At 41.9% G+C, this 17,128-nt stretch overlaps 1 protein-coding gene across 2 annotated transcripts; it reads right to left on the bottom strand.

Annotated features, from left to right (window-relative positions):
- Positions 1-829: 829 nt before the first annotated feature.
- On the bottom strand, positions 830-14,902 carry GTSE1 (G2 and S-phase expressed 1). 2 transcript variants are annotated; one of them, XM_087765962.1, is made up of 12 exons: positions 14,870-14,902; positions 13,225-13,308; positions 12,431-12,494; positions 11,732-12,350; positions 10,319-10,489; positions 8,763-8,907; positions 7,198-7,575; positions 6,934-7,006; positions 6,265-6,513; positions 4,882-5,062; positions 3,606-3,746; positions 830-2,179 (listed from the first exon to the last, which is right to left on the bottom strand). In XM_087765962.1, exons 2-12 carry the CDS (start codon positions 13,301-13,303, stop codon positions 2,096-2,098), a joined length of 2,184 nt encoding a protein of 727 aa, XP_087622088.1. In that variant the 5' UTR covers positions 13,304-13,308; positions 14,870-14,902; the 3' UTR covers positions 830-2,095. The 2 variants fall into 2 exon arrangements, with proteins under 2 accessions (XP_087622088.1, XP_009461145.2); XM_009462870.2 differs by lacking the exon at positions 14,870-14,902 and adding an exon at positions 14,603-14,655.
- Positions 14,903-17,128: the final 2,226 nt, after the last annotated feature.

The raw sequence follows: 17,128 nt of genomic DNA, 5'->3' as shown, positions 1-17,128 counted from the left end.
GCCCGCACCTCTCCCAGCAGGGAAGCGGGGCGCAGGCCCGCGGCCGCGGGAGGGGAGGCAGCGCGCCGTTAAACCGCCCAGAGGGGGGACGGTCCGCAGAGCCGTCCGGCTCCCAACCCTCCCGCTTCAGCGCCCTCCAAGCCATGCTCCAGGCACGGCCCTCCAGCTGTCCACGACCAACAGCTCAGCAAATCGAATTGGACAAAGGAAGATCCAGAACGAAAACCTTACAGTCTCCACTGGATTGCTCCACGCTCATTAGCGCTTAATAAACCAAAGGTTATTGCACCTGGCTCCAGCTGCTGCTACAGAGCAGTGCGGGCTCCCTAACCTGCGTTAGACACCCTGTGCTAACCACGCTTCAAGCGGCCCTCGATGTCTGAGCAGCTGATTCGTACCTTGGGAGGCTGGAATTTGGCTCATTGGTTGAAGACGCATCCAGCTGTCAAGTCAGTGTCTGAAGTCCAGTGCAGCGTTAGGCTGCTCCATACCGGTGGTGAATCCCAGAAGTATGCAGCTGCCCAGGTGCCTGCTTTAGGGCCACACACTTCGACTGGCCCATGTCTCGCGCTTGTTCACAAGTTGCCCTGGTCACACTCAAAACCAGGAAAGCATACACTGACAACATGTAGTTCTCAAGGGACACAGAATGCTTGGCCCTCCTGCAAGTCCTTGAAGCACAGGGAATAAACCCATTTACCTTTTTTAAAAGAAATCACAAATACGTCACTCATAAGAAAAAAGTTGATTTTTTTTTTTTAAATACCTCCCTCTGTTTCAATTTAGAAATATGCAACCAAACTCATTTCTCCCCCCATTTAAAGACAAGTTAAGGACCTGGTTTGAGTATTGCATTTAACTGCACAGCACTGGCTCAAAGTTTTAGTAAATGCTTCGGTTGAAGCAGCCCTCTTGCTTTTCACAGAAGAAAAAAGCAGGAACAAGCAAAGAAAGTATACAAATTCCACGTTTCTATGGTTCACAGTTGGCAGGAGCAGGTAGCATGGTTGTTTCCTGACTCAGGAGAGCCTTCACAATCTGGCCAAAGGCCTTAATTCAGAACAGAGTCCGAGAGCGCAGTCACCACAGAAAAGGCAGCTGTGCTGAGAAGTAGGCAAGTGCCTTCAGATAAAACCAAGGCAGCAGCCTTGTTCAGCATCAAAGTGTTTGACAAACTCACCTGAACCCTTATATCTACTTAAACACTTGGAGTCTCCAACTTCCACCACTTTTTGAATTAAACAGCTGAAAATCCATTTCCATCTCTTGATAAACTTTCGTAAATATATTAAACTAGTACATACACGGCAGAAGTCTCTAGTCTCCAAGGCAGGCTTGTTGCTTCAACATTTACAGGCTACTACAGTGTGCATTTTCATTTCCATTCACCTCCCTGTATTTCAAATCTCCATGTATTATCCAAGTGTGGCAAATTCAAGCAAGAAAGCGTTTTTCTATTCTTTGAGAGTGAGAAAGTTCAAGTCTAACCTTCAAATGTCAAGGCTAAACCATCTGGCAGTAACAAGCTGTTGCTTTCTCCTTTGAATCACACAAATTCAGCTGTTGCTCTTAGTGTATTCCATTAGCATTCAGTAGTAAAACGTTTATTTCCAAACTTGCTACACTTTTGTATGAAAAACCACCCTGAAGTCCACTAGCTTTACCTACATCTTAACATTTGTTAGTGAAACACTAAAACAGTCTAACAAAAGCCTGTAAGAAAAAGGTTGCTATTTTGTACAACAGTCTGGTAAAGAACTCATTTATTTTAAATTAAATCTTCATTACACATAGGGGATAAGGAATCAAGGGATAATTGGTAGGAAATAAAGAGAGACAGGCTACCAATACAGAGAATATCCCTTTTTGCCTTAGAGCAACACAGTTTAAATACATTGCAGCACATCCATGAGCAGAACCATTAATCAGATTTGGTTTGACTATATCAAGGCTGTTAGAATTCTATTGTGTTAATGCAGTTCATCAGATAATCTGTACCATCCTCAGAAAAAAAAAAAAACCTGTACGAGTGAAGAGTAACACCTAAACACTTTAAAGATCACAGATGCCAAGAATTCTTCATTTCAACTCAAGTTCAGAACTTCAGTAGAGGGGAATCCAGATTTTCTTTGTTTACGTCAGGACTCAGAGTGATAAGAGGCGAACTCAAATCAATTAGCTGAAAGAAAAACAATAAAATTTAGCTATTGTAGTCAGCTGTTGTCCTAACTACTAGCAGCAATAATCTCTGTTAACATAGTCTTCTCAAGTACTTTTTTTTTTTTTATTAGGATTCCTATTAGCATCCGGAAGACAGATACAAGCACCACGCTCAAGCTTTTAGGTTCAGGTTTTTAAACATCTAGCTCCTCCTTAGACAAGCCCAAGCTTCTCACAAGGTGGTTATTGCCCATACTCACCTTAAAAGCCTAAAAGGCTTTTCTCCTAAGTTTCACTACTACGCATATTCAAGTGACACTGGCATCCAGGCAGGGCAGAGCACTTCTGAACTCCTCTGAACATGCCCCCAGAAGTCAGACTTCTGTGATCCTCTTCTGAGATACTTTGAAGGACTTGATACTAAATTGATTGCAACTACATCTAATGTCATCAAAGGCTACATCCTCATAGTTAGCACCATTTATCTGACAATACCTAAAGGCATATCTACCTTCAAGCCACTAGTGTACAAAAAACACTTGCCCAGAAATGCCTGTCAAATTTAAGAGTAATTCCAACGCACATCTTTCAGTTAAGGAGGGGATTAGGAGAGGAGTTAAACAGGAGAGACAGCCTTGCTTTTTTGCTGAAAATGAGCTGCTGCTGCCAAGAACTGAAAATTTCAAGAAAAGGAAAACAAGAGTCAGCATGCCTACTCTACTGAAGACAGCATTCACTTCATGCTTCAGAACGGTTTCATTCTTTAACAACTGCTTTAAGCACTAAGTTCTTTCTCCATCCTCCTCCTTTTCTTACTTGCAGATTGCTCACTGAGCTCTAGTTTAGAGCACATTGTTTGATTTTAAACATTATGTTCTCTTTGCTTAAGAGCACCTTAGTATGTAGTATCATATTGAACATACTGAGCTAATATTAAATAATTCTTACAGTATTGTGGAGCTGTTCTGCAGACAAGTATATGCAGCCAATTGGCATTTTTCTGGTAGCATATTTGCACCAGAAGACTATGAAGACAGGCTGAGAGAGCTGGGGTTGTTCAGCCTGGGGAAGAGAAGGCTGCGGGGAGACCTTATAGCAGCCTTCCAGTGCCCAAAGGGGGCCTACAAGAAAGCTGGAGAGGGACTTTTTATAAGGGCAGATAGTGATAGAACAAGGAGTAACAGCTTTAAACTGGACAAGGGTAGATTTAGATTAGATATAAGGAAGAAATTCTTCACTATGAGGGTGGTGAGGCACCGGAACAGGTTGCCCAGGGAAGTTGTGGATGCCCCCTCCCTGGAAGTGTTCCAGGCCAGGTTGGATGGGGCTTTGAGTAACGTGGTCTAGTGGAAGGTGTCCCTGCCCATGGCAGGGGGTTGGAACTAGATGATCTTTGAGGCACCTTCCAACCCAAACCATTCTATGATTCTATGAATATAACTTACCTTTACCTGCCCTGGGAATATAGGCTTTAGAGGAGTAATCTTATTCACTTCAGGAGTATTGGAAAGGTCAATCAGAGGTCTACTTTCACATTCCAAAGCGTGTGGGAGAGATTTTTCTACTCCAACATCTACCAGTAAGGCCTTAAAAAAAAAAGATAGTTCAGGTTTTCCCCCCCTCTGTTCTCCATGCTTCCTTCACAAACATTTAGGCAGTCAATTTAGCTTATACAGCTAATCACAGGACAGGCTTAATTTACAGGTTGGGTATTTTTAATGCAGGATTGTTTGCACACAGTGTAAAAATCTCAGCTCTTGCTCTGCCAATGGCTGGCATCGGAAATAGGGAAAATGCAGCGAGACAAAGCAAAAGAGCTCTTTGGGGCATGAAACCATTTTTCACTTAAAAGCAGAGTTGAGCCAAATTTAAAATAGAAGAGTAATAAATCTTAGTGTTTAAATTACTTGACTACAATTATTGTGCAGTATTATTTAGCCATAGGAACTATTCTGTAGAGCTCCAAACTTTAGTTATGCTTTTGTCCCGTTTAACTACTCTATACATGTGCTAAGCAATTCTGTAACAGATACTTCATGTCATCAAGTAAGCTAACAAGGAAAACACTGATGCAATAACATCAAGTAATTAATCTACAGTTTATTCTACACCTGAATATTTGTAAATCAATAGCCACTTTGACAGATTAATATTTCAGAACTACCAGTTCAGTCCTTTCTCCTTAATGCCTGTGGAGCGCAAGCTTTCAATGTAAAGCCTGTAGATTCTTGGGAGAGGGCAAAAATGTTCACTGGACTAAGTACATGACACTTCACTAAGTTTACTACTACGTGGGCTTTAGGTTTAATTCTCACTCATTGCATGCTGATTTGCACTGCTGTTAAGTGACTGAATTCAGCTACAGCAGTGCATATTTTTTCCTAAAAGGGCTTTATGGCTGCAATTGGAACCGCCCTGAGACACTGCTTTTCTAATCAAATCCACAAGGATTTCACAGCACTTATCCAGAAGTGGAAATTTGATATGAAATCTGCAAGTATTTGACCCTTCAGCTTTGAGATAGGAACAAACTTAGTGGAAACTCTGAACAGATGTTCAGTGATAAAAATAGGCACTAGAGGGTGCACACGATTAGCATTAATCCATTTTTAACTTCGTGTGTACTGAAGTGGTTTTCCTACTTATCCTTTATCTTGAAATAATTTATTTTCAAGGAGTTTACTTAGTAGTTCTGTAGAAAAATGTATTGTCATTTCTTACCTCAGTTTGTTTCTCTTCAGCCAGCTGATTTTGTACTTCAGCCTCTTTTGATTTGTTTTCTACTACTTCTATATCAGTTTTTTCTGGTGAGAAGTTAAGTGCAAGAGGTAGCACAGGTGGAGGAGATATATCATCTTCTGAAGAAGATATCTGTGTCTTACTCTCTTTTGTCTGTTTAGAGCTAGGGAAAAGAGCATCAACAATAACTGAGTTCTTTAATCAGCATGAACTACTAAAGACAGACAAGCCAATGCCCTAACCTCATTTTTACCCCAAGTTTTAATGACCAAAAGGCTTCCTATATTTTCATCCAAAAGCATGCTACTTACCTGCAAAATACAAGATATTTCATGCTGCAACAAATTTATAGGCTACCCATGCAAAAAAAAAAAAGAGCTAATGACTTCAGGATGATGAAGAAATTTCATCTTAAATTGACATATACATGCAGCCTAAACTTCACACATGGGATTTTGGGTTTCTTAGACTTTGAAGAAACAACTAGCAAACAAGTACTGATATTGCATCACTGAGCAGCCCACTTCAGTCCCTGCTGAGAGGAAGTACTGACACCAGCTGGAGGACCAGGGGTTGATTAGTATGATAAAGTCATTATAGAGAGAGTAATTGTTTCCTTGAAAGAAAAGACTATTTTGGACATTTAGCCTAAGTAACATAACATACAGGAAGAGTTTTCTAGCCATGAATCATTCCTGCTTTAATACTGTTCATTTCCACCAACCATGAAGCAAGCCTGCATACATATATATGGCACTTGTGAGAAGATGTTGGGCTGGTAATATGAAGAAGGAAATGTTATTTTCACAGAAAACAAACATAATTAACAACAGTGTAAGATTCACCCGTTCTGCAAGCAATTATTTCAAATGAAACATAGGTAAACCTGCTCAGAAACTAAAGGTCAGTCAATGAAATCTTTGGCTTTTTGACTGATGCTTTAACAAAGTGTAATTTTACAGAAGCACTGGCAACAGTATAAAACAAAGTTAAGGACAATATGTATTTTAGCCAGCTACTTCCCTTCATCAGAAGGCAATAGCAAAATAACACCAACGCCAAATCTGTTTCCAGTCAGAGCATCAGAAAAAAGTCTTAAGTTGTCTGCTAGCTCAAGAAATACAAATAATTTCCTATTGGAGATTATAATTCCTTAATGTTAGATATTGACTCATCTCAGTAAGGCTTATAGTATTTTACTAGTCACAAGATATAAATCTTTATTAGGCACATACAGCATCTCTGCTCAAATGTTTTATTCTAACATTTAGCAGAGGTCCTTGAAACCTGAAAGTCATCATTAAAATTCATTTAGAGGCAGTTTGCCTACAATACTCATTTCATATATGGAGGTTTCTCTCTTACCCAGCTGTAAGAGTCTTTTTGGTAGAAAAGCTGCAACTTTGGCGAACAGATGCAGCATGTGGAGAAAATGCCATTCTTGGTGCAGTTTTAGGAGTCACCACTGGAAATCCTGAGAAGCGACGAACAGGTGTAGGTAAGCCAGACCGTTTCAGACTGGCAGGAGTCACGGAGACAGCCCTCTCAGGAAAACAAGAATTCTGGAATATCACATCTTCTGAGGCTTTCAAAGGAGTGCTGACTGCCATGGCACTGAAAAAGGAACATGCATTAGCCAAAAACTTCTAGAAACAGTTTTATTCAAACTATTCTACCAAACAATAGAAACCAGTTTCCCTTTGGTCAGTAAGGGAACAGTAATCATCATAAAGTTGATAAACACAGCATAGTAAGGGCTTTACTTCAGAAGAATTCTTTTCTGAATGCCTCTGTTTAGCACTGCAAAGAAAACCCTATTCTTCTGAAGAGAGTGGCGGGTGGTTGGTTTAGTTTTGGGGTTGTGTTTTTTTTTTTCTTTTAAAATCAGTTCTAATAGGCATTAACACAGCTAACCTGGAGGGTCTCAAGGGACCAGACAATCAAATTAGAACTTTTAAAGATAGTTGTGAGACCCAACCATGTTGCATTCTAAGAAGCGTGCCTCAGTACGTTCAATTTTCAGTTAAGCCCTACCTTCCAAGTGTGCCACAAAACGTTAATCCAAGAGATGGCGTTGCTTTTGGTGCTGATTTGTTTGGCGGTGTATCTAAAGAGAAAAGTTTTGTTAATTGGTATCCACACTCATGTGTTTTTTTTTTTATAACAGATACCTTTCAGTTAAAATACTAATTCCTTCCAAGAGGTGGACAGAAGTGTAATGAAACAAATAAGCATTCAAGGTAACATTTGCTTTTTATAGCCAAGTTAGAAGACAGGTCATGCAAAGTATGTGCTTACCTCCAGTCTTCACTGGAACCTTAGTTTGACTTGTAGGAACGGACAAAACTCTAGCCTTGGGCTTTGGACACAGGCTTCCTTTTGTTGCACTTCCATCTTTGTTCTGCTGACATAGCTTCTGCAGACTGGGAACTGAGCTCAGCCTCTGAATTCCACTGCCTACAGCCTCAGATGATGTTGCAGAAGCTGAAGATTTAGCCAAGCTTACAGCACTAGATATTCTGGGAATACTAGCTGATCTTGCTTGCTTCCTGGATTTCTCAGTATTGGCAGCCTGCAGAGATGACACTCTGGTAGGTCTGACAAGGGCCAGCCTGTTTGTACTAGACAAAAGCTTAGAGCCACTCACACTAGCTTTTGAAGACATGCTTGATTTTCCTGAAATAGAAAGTTACGTTATACTTCTGAATCATCAGTTATTGCTAAGTTTTTGACTAAGCAGAATAATTAGACTCACACAGGAAAGAAAAACAGCAATTTACAGCACTTATGTTCAAACAACTCAAGTTTACGGAGAACACATACAACTACTGAAAACTTACTCCCTGAATTCTCCAGTGATTTTGTCTGTTTTAGAAAGTCTCCTCACCAAATTCCTGAATTACTGCAATCAAGTCAAAGAATATTCTTCAAGAAATGCCAAAACAGCTTGCAGATTCAAGTCACATTTTCAACATTTTCTCCCAACAGTTGGCTCTGTTCCCTTAAGCAGGCATTCAAGAAGGTTCAAGTTACACTGATTAACACCACAGGCTGAACTACCCCACGAGTGCTTTTCTCAGTTTTCTGTATGGTTCTTACTTTTAGTCAGTAGGTTACTTTCATTAATAGGATGAATCTTGGCTGGACACTTCCATCATATAAAATAATTCTTTAACTTTTACTGATATATTATTATCCACCCAGAAACAAAGTAAAAAATAAAAATGTTCAGTAACTAGGTATCTTGATAGATCTATAAGAACTGTAGCGCTTACATCTGTCAGTATTTTTAGGAGATGATTTTCCTGATCCTTTGAGGCTTACTGAAAGGGCCAAATTGATGTCTTCATTATAGTATAAGCCTCTTGGTTGTATTCAGTTATGTCCCCAGAGTTTTTTTTCAACCTGCTCAAGTAAAACTCATCCTTTTATTAGGCTTACAGAAACTCAGAACTAGGCCTTCCACCTTCCTTCCGTATTTCAGTTGTTTTGGTGTTGGGTTTGTTGTTTTGGTTTTTTTTTTTTTAGTTCAAGTTAGACAAGCTTACAGCATTCAGAAGCTCACATACTTAGCTATAATAGAGAAGATCATGTACAAAAAGACCAGGTTTCCTGAGACTTTGCTTACTTTCTAGCTGTGTCAGACCCGCGCATGTAGGCACCAGGCTTACATGAATCTAGTTTTTACAAATGATAGAAGTCTAAGATTTCTTTAGTCCACAAAATCTTATTCTCCATTAAACACATTCCTTACTGCTTGTATGTACTGGACACCATTAAAACATATCCAAACCCACAGTCCAAGACATGCTTAGCTACTTCAAAATTGATTTGTGGCACAAATCTATAGTAAGAGTGATTACCATTTTTTCCTATGGGAGAAATGGGTAAACTTGAATTTAGACTTGAGTTCACGCTGGAAACTGATGACAAAGATGAAGTCGTCTTTCTTGTGAGACCACTGGCAACACCAGGAAGTTTCAGATGTGTTATCTTCTTTAAGCCAGGCTGAATCAGAGAATATAGTTTATTCAAAAGCAAAAAAACCTATTTAACACATTATTTTGCCATGCTTTTTCTTGGTATTATAGCTTTTTAGTTGTGAATTTTAGAGAAGCTCCTTCCTCAGATTACAGTTTAAAAAGTGAATTTTCTTAGAACCAGTGCATTATATCCGGGTTATTATACAGAACTGGAACATCAGATCTAGGAGGTGGACTGTTATTTTTATTCCTGCCACAAACCTGAGTATGGACTTAAAGGGATTAAAGAATAAAAGGAGTAACACCCAGGCACCCAGTATACGCTGGGCACCAACCAGCTGGAAAGCAGCTTTGCAGAAAAGGCCCTTGGGAGTGCGGGTGGACAAGTTGAACACAAGCCAGCAATGTGCCCTTGCAGCGGAGAATGCTATTGGTACCCTGGGCTGCATTAGGAGGAGTGTTGCCAGCAGGTCAAGAGAGGTGATCCTCCCCTCTGCTCACCACTGGGAAGGCCACACCTGAAGATCTGTGTCCAGTTCCAGGCTCCTCTCTTCCAATCACTCCCAGAGAGTGATCTGGAGCTACTGGAAGGAGTCCAGCAAAGGGCCGCTAAGGTGATTAAGGGACTCAAGCATCTCCCATCTGAGGAAACGTTTAGAGAGCTGGGACTGTTCAGCCTAGAGAAGAGAAGGCTCAAGGTGGATTTAATCAATATATACAAATATCTGAGAGGACAGCGTCCAGTGGTGCCCAGTGACAGGACCAGAGGCAACGGGCACAGACTGAAACACAGGAGGTTCTACCTCTGAACATCAGGAAACACTTTTTTTGTTGGAAGGGTCACCAAGCACTGGCACAAGTCGCCCAGAGAGGTTGAGTCTCCATCCTTGGAGATATTCAAAAGTTGTCTGGACATGGTCCTGGGCAACTGACTAGGTGGCCCTGCTTGAGCAAGGGGTTGGACCAGATTACCTCAAGAGGTCCCTTCCAACATCAACCATTCTGTGATTCTGTGAAGTGGCATGCAGCATGGAAGCAGGTGCCTAAAGCTTCAAAACAACTCCTGACAGCTATAGGTATTCTACCTTCATACAAGTTATGGCAACCTTTTCCTATTGTACATATGTTAACTACACACATCAAAAACTTTGTTTCTCTGAGAAAATTATTGATCACTTACCTGCAGCTAGTGCTTTAAAAAGAAAGGTAATGCTTGTTAATCCAACACATTTATAGTTGGCTCTTAAGTATGTTCATTGTGTTATAGACTTAGAACACACGTTCAAGAATGGCAATTACAGAACAGAGACTACTTTTCTGTAAAACCATTATACCCAACAATGTAGCTTTAAACTAGAAAGTAAACTGTATTCAGTTTTTTCTTTTTATCGGAACATCACAAAAATTATTTTCATATTAAGAATGCTTGCTATTACCTTACTCGGTGCAGGAAGGGCTTTTTTGTCTTGTGCTGAGGAACTGCCACTGAACGAAGACTCAAAGACATCTGAAGCAGCACTAGATATATCAGAAATTAGATCTTCAGATGATCCCATGCTGTTCAAGTCTCTTTTTGTAGAAATACTAGTATGTTTTCCTGGTTTGGGCTGCAAATTTCAATGCAACATTTTAAAAGCTACTAGTGTTTTTAGAAACCACTATAATGCTTTTTACGCAAATTGGTTTTGTTAAGAAACCAAGACAACAGTCAATGAAGAAGCCTTTGAACCCAGTCAAGTCCTTAGTCTTTAGACTAATATAGTTTAAAGTTAGTCTAGTGAATGTATTTGCTAAGTACTAGAACATGCTTGAACCCAGATATTGGACATCAACCTAAGGACAGTTCTGCAACAGCAATTCATCAGCACAAATTCCATATAATCATGTTCATCTACATACTGTAACAGCTGTTCCTTACAACTATGAGATCTCCATTTAATTCATATTCTTCTGCTTTACTCCAGCTTTCCAAAAGATGAGATATTACAATAGTAGACTGCATCATCCAAACTGTCTATTTAGACAGTGGGGTACAATTTGGCTAGTCAAAGCTTTAAGACTGTGCCTTTTCTTATAGCACCCAAAATCAAGAAGAGACTTATACCACAAAGGAATCAAAGGGTCCCCTGTTTTCTATAGGTGATAGTTCCCAAGGAGTCAATACTACATTTTCAGTAAAATCTGCAGTACATACTGGAGCCTAAGCCATAAGGTGTAAAGCAATAAAATCCAGAAGATATTCTGTCTAGAGACTGGGATTTGTGCACACAAGGTCACTAACACAACTGTTTCCATGTTATCCTGGAATACATTTTCAGTTGGTCACATAGCCACATCCTAAATGTAATACCATTAATCAGTGCTTTTCATGGTTGAGAGAAGTTGTGGACAGAACTAGAGCGAAAAGCTTTTTCCTGTCCTATCAAAATAATTGTGGATTCCCCCTCCTTCACCTCCATTGACAAGGGTTAACAGTAAACAAAGCCATTGCTGCAGATTAAGTCACTAAGAACAGTGCAGTAATTTTACCAGCAACAAAACAGTGTTTAAACAAAACCCAGGAATGATGGTATTCACAAAACCAGAATACAATGGAAAAGAAATTTGCCTACAGATGCTTTACATTGTCATAATAGATAAATTAGTTGGCTGCTATACTATAGCATCTGCCCTGACTTTTCTTCTTTATATATAATAATGTTTCCTGCCTAAGGATCTTATGAGGTAGAGAAACATCAGAAGATTAAAGTTCACTTTTAAAAATAAAAGCTCGTAGACAGTTTAAACATTCCTAACACACACAAAGGCCATGTTTAAAGAAAACATTGCTGCCCAGAAGCTGTCTTTACCTTTTCAATAGTCAACAAATTGCTTTTTCCAAGAGTAGAAGAAGGTTTTGCCATTGGCAGTTTGCCAGTTGCCTTCATATTTCTTTCCTTAGTTTTTGGTTCTTGTGTCAGAGATGAACTGGCAATTTTTGTAGGAGATACACGAATTTTAACAGGGCTTCTGTTTGGAGGAGTATGAAGAGCATGTGTTTTGTCATCTGACAAAAGTTTATCTGATTCCTTCTGAAAACAAGGTGGCAGCTGACATGCTGGGCTCTCCCACACACAGTATGTCTCCCTTTTAACAGCCCTGGGACTTTTCTCTATGTTTTGGTTTCTCAGTATTTTCAATTTTGACTTTGAGTCCTCCACAAATTTTTCTATAATCTTGTTTTCCTGTTCTTCTGATTGGCTTATTTTAGTCTGTTCATTCTTGCTTCCAGTCTGTATTTGCAGTGCTAGCAAATGAGCTTCTTTGAAAATTTCCACAAATTTCTCTCCTGTAAGTGGGCTCCACATGAGTTTATCATCAGAAGCAGGTGCACTCTTTTTTTCAGCACTTTTTTTTGCTTCAATATTGACAGCAATACATTTTTCTTTGTGTCCCAAAGGTCCAACAAAAACTTCATCTTCATTTCCACTACAAAGAAAAGTAAGTCAGCCCAGCACCTTACGTGTGTCCACTTTAAAGGTATATTTACCTGCAGACCCTTCACTTACCTTGCTGGAGAGAGTGAAAGGTCAAAATCAAATTTTTCATCAGTCAGAAGAGGAAAGCCTGAAACTATAACAACAAGGATTTTGTCACAGTGGGGATTTGCAATAAAAATTATTGCATTATGCTTTGATAATTTGGTGAAGCTGAAGTCAGACGGCAAAGAAAGTTTTAGCTACCAAGTTTAAATAATTAAAATAATAAAAACATGTTTTAGGTCAAAGAATTTGAAGGTACAGCTGTGAATATGATCATAATTGTGATAGATGCTCAAATATCGAAAGATCTCAATGCTAATTTCTAAGCATCCATAATAGAAACACGGGATCTGGCTGTGGGAAAGGGTATCAGCAGCCTCCAAACAAGAAAAGTGAGAATATAGAATCTAGAGCTCTATGACAATGCAGTTATGCTATCAGTCAGTTCTTTTCTGGTTCCGATCACCACAGGACAGTAATAGGAGCCAGTGAGAAAGATTAGTTTGCTTATTAGCTAATATATACACTAAATATTAACTGAATCCACAGCTGTTAGATAAGGAAAGAGGAGGAGCTCAGATTAGATATATAGAAGAGACATTGATGACATCATGTGACTACTACACATGCTCTAGCACTAGTACTCCACAAGCTCTTGAGGAGGCTTGTAAGTCTGAGACTGGCAGCAGCAGCCCATGCAAGGAAACAAGTACACAGAATGAGATATAAAGCAGATACAGGAGGTCTACTGATCTGAACTGTCTTAACTTTTAATAAGGGATACACCAGGTAGAGAATATCCCAACATGTTCTCCACCTACCATTGCTCATGCAAACACCCATTTTTTCTTCAGTTGCACGACTGGAGCAATGTGCTGCCATTTCTTTTCCTTCCTCCATAGTGTCTGGAAAACACAGAATTAGCTATGCATCAGGTTTAAAAAAACAACAATAAGGTCACAAAATTTTATGATACTGCCAAATTAGCAAGGAGGCAAACATTCCCTTTGAAGACTCTTATATGTTATAGAAATGTTTAGGTTGGAAAAGACCTTTAAGATCATCCAGTCCAACCGTTAACCTGGCACTGCCAAGTCCACCACTAAACCACGTCCCTAAGCACCACATCTACCTGTCTTTTAAATACCCCCAGGGATGGGGACTCAACCACTTCCCTGGGCAGCCTGTTCCAGTGCTTGACCACCCTTTTGGTGAAGAAATTTTTCCCAATATCCAATCTAAACCTCCCCTGGTGCAACTTGAGGTCGTTTCCTCTCGTCCTATCACTTGTTACTTGGGAAAGGAGACTGACCCCCACCTCTCTACACCCTCCTTTCAGGTAGTTGTAGAGAGTGATAAGGTCTCCCCTCAGCCTCCTCTTCTCGAGGCTAAACAACCCCAGCTCCCTCAGCTGCTCCTCATAAGACTTGTTCTTATGTTTAGGGACATAGTTTACAGGATGTTACACACTTCACCATCCTCTCTTGAAACGTGCTATTGAATTATCTGAGACTATGTATACGCAAAGTGTTGCAACCTCTGTAAAAAGCCTTCAGATACAACAGTGATGCCTAGGATTTCTGAAATTCCTTAACGCAAACTCCGTGTTCAGCAACTGAACTCCTTATGCGAATACAGCTGCAATGGACAGCCCAGCTAGACAGCTGCAGCAGAACACTGCCACCCCACAGGCTAAAAAACCCCTGTTCATAGCACTAACTCCAGACTGGCATAACCGAGACCCAGCACCTCTCTGCTCCGCAGGGGAAACGCGCGCTGCCGTTCATTTGTGGTCAGCAACCCATCAAATACGATCTTCCTGTGAGCAAAGGTAGCCTCGCCCCTACCGTGACACGACCCCTCGGGCTTTGCCGAGAGGCAGCCAGGAGACCCTCACGAAGAGCACCTCATGCGGTGCCGCCGGACTAACGCCGCGCACGGACCTACCCGGGCCGGCTCAGCAGAGCCCACCGCAGCCGAGGGACCCCACGCACACACCGCGGGGCAGGAGAAGCTGCCCGGCGTGCGCGGAGCCGCTCCCAAGCCGCGCGGAGCCGCCCGCCGATCTCCCACCGGCCCACCCCAGGCGAGCTCGCGTAGGCCCTCCCCACCGCAACGGCCCCTCTGCAGCCGGGCCGCGGCGGAAGGCCTCCGGACACCGCACCGCGACGCCGGGGAAGGGGCCGGGGCGCCGCTTACCTCCGCGGGGCCGCCGAGCAGGAACCAGCGCCGCGATGCCGCCTGGACGTTTGAAATCGCACCCCCCTCACGTGACGCGCCCCGCGTGCCGTCATTGGCCGGTTCAAACAATACCGCCCCCCCTCCGGCCCCGGGGCACTCTGGGGGTTGTAGTTGGCCGCGGCTCCCCAACGGTCGCCGCGCAGTGCCGGGCCTGCTCCGCGCTGCTGGGCCTCGCCCACGTACCACGGCCAGCTTTTAACAGATTAAATATATGTAATTACTCACGGGCTGGTAGAACTAGAGATGGGCCTCTGGAGCATCACAGCACCCAAGACCAGCAGGCTGCTGTGTGTGCCAGTGGGGTGGCCCGATGGCTGCCAGCAGCCACATCGGGGGCTGCAGCCCCTCCTGCCCCGCTCAGCCTCGCAGGCCAGGCCGCTCCTTTGGCGCTTTCCGCTCCTCAAGTGCAGGCCACGGCCTTGCTGTTTCGTCCCCGTGGCTTGTCGCTGCAGAGCCCGGTTTGCCTGGCTGACCTCGGCAGCCGTGGTGGTGGCAGCAATGGAAGGGAAAGCCTCCGCGCGCCTGCCGTGTGGGGAGATCGGTGTCCGCAGTAGGCGTCTGCAGACCTGCAGCCAGGACCTGCAGGGAGCCCAGGAGTTGTCTGGGCACTCCTGAAGCACTTGGCTTCAGAGTCCTGCTGGGGTGCAGGGCCTTGGGGTGACTCCCAGCACAGCTGCCACGCCTTCTATGGTGGAGGGTGAAGATGAACTCCTTTTGTTTCCTCCACACCTCTGCTGGATATGATTGTCCGAGTAACTTAACTGCACCAAAAGGGATATGTACCTGTTGCTAAGCTGACATAAGGAATAGTGAGATTCCTGGATGTCAGTCCTGGCTACTGCCAATTAATATAGGCTGACCAATAGAATAGCTTTAAAAGTAGACCCATGTCAGTAAGAAACACCAGGAAAACACCACTCTTCCACATTTCTTCTGACGTTTAATGCTGTGCAGTCCTTAGGGTTTTCTCAGAAATTGCAGTCAAGTCACGTATTCTGAGTATTTCGGGATGACTAACTAAATCACTGGACTGGAATCTAGCAGCTGAATAAGAATGGTTGATCGTAACCTGCAGATTTTCGTATAGACAAAATATTTCGTAACGCTTTCTCTACTTGGCCACTTATATTTCGGTATCTTTCCTGGAGTCCTGCAAGCAGTGTATATGCAACTTGAGTATATAGCGAGTATCCTATGTATTGGCTAATACGCACAGGAAATGGCCGGGACAAATAGGCCACTAGGCCGAGTGTTAACACGCTCACCTCCCACCTTTCCTCCCCCCCATCACCCCAGGAGTCCCTCCTGGCAGGCACTGGTCCGTCAGGTGGGGAAGTGTCGGGCTTTGTTGCTCGTAAAACAGGCCAGTCCTCATTATTACAGAGCTTCTGTCCAGCTTTTTCTCTCAGGATTTTATACCTGTTCTCTTCGGTGTTTTTCTCATGGGTCCCTGAATTACTGTTACTGATGTAACAATTTCAGTTCTATGATTTTACCTACCGTTCTTCTCTTGCATTGCTTTAGCCTATAAAATGTCTCACTACTAGCTCAACAGCAATTCTTTTTTCAGTATGTTGAGCAAGGGTCCCCGGCTGTATTAACAAAACTGGGCCATGGGCATTATGAAGGATAATTTTCCACAAAGAAAATTATGATACAATAGAAAAATAAAAGTTGGGAGATCTCCAGATTTTATTATATGACCAAAAATCAACAATCTCACACTTCTGAGATGAGGCTTGCACATACCTCATTTTGCTTAGTTCAGTCAAAAAGTGAAAGCATCAATAAGAAACAGAAAACCAAGATGAAACTAATGGGGAAAGGGCAAATAGGCTGTAAGTGCTATAGATCTTAGGACTGAAGTAGAAAAAAATGTATGAAGGAAACTAAAAACTTACAGGAAAAATTCAGCGTACAGCTTTTACTGCAGCATCTACCACTCTGTATGTTTTATTTAAGAAAACAGAATCCAAAAGTTGTAACTGCCAGTATTCTCAGGATCAGGTCTGAAAAAGCTAGAAGTGATTCAAGTCAGTAATTCTTTACTGATGTCTGAATTTCTTCCTCCAAGTCATTGTAATATTTCTATTTTTCTATATTTAATGTGTTAGCAATAATGAAGAATGATATGACGTCCTGGGTAGCTCCACTGGTTCCAGTGACACAGTTCTACTCACAGAGCTGTTAGAAGTAACCAGCACGTGCACTTCTATTGAAATGCACATTGATGTACTAGTCTTGTAACAAGTTTACTTGAAGAAATGGAGACTCAATTAGTTTCCATTACATGGCCACAGTCTCAATGTTATTTATGGAAAAGAGTTTTAAGACAGATAAGAGTATGAGTAAACAAGCTCAGTCTTGGATTTCTGGAGTGTGATATCCTAAGACATGTTTGGAAATTCCTAATTGTTTTACTAAAACTAAAGGAACCGATTTTTTTCTATAAAAACATAAATGCTATGAGAAGGAAAGGCAAAA

The sequence above is a fragment of the Nipponia nippon genome, unplaced genomic scaffold, assembly GCF_047370975.1.
Source record: "Nipponia nippon isolate SJK-2023a ecotype South Korea unplaced genomic scaffold, ASM4737097v1 scaffold_3, whole genome shotgun sequence".
NCBI classification, from domain to species: domain Eukaryota; kingdom Metazoa; phylum Chordata; class Aves; order Pelecaniformes; family Threskiornithidae; genus Nipponia; species Nipponia nippon.
Note: the sequence above shows the minus strand (reverse complement) of the source record. Positions and strands in the feature narration are given on the sequence as shown.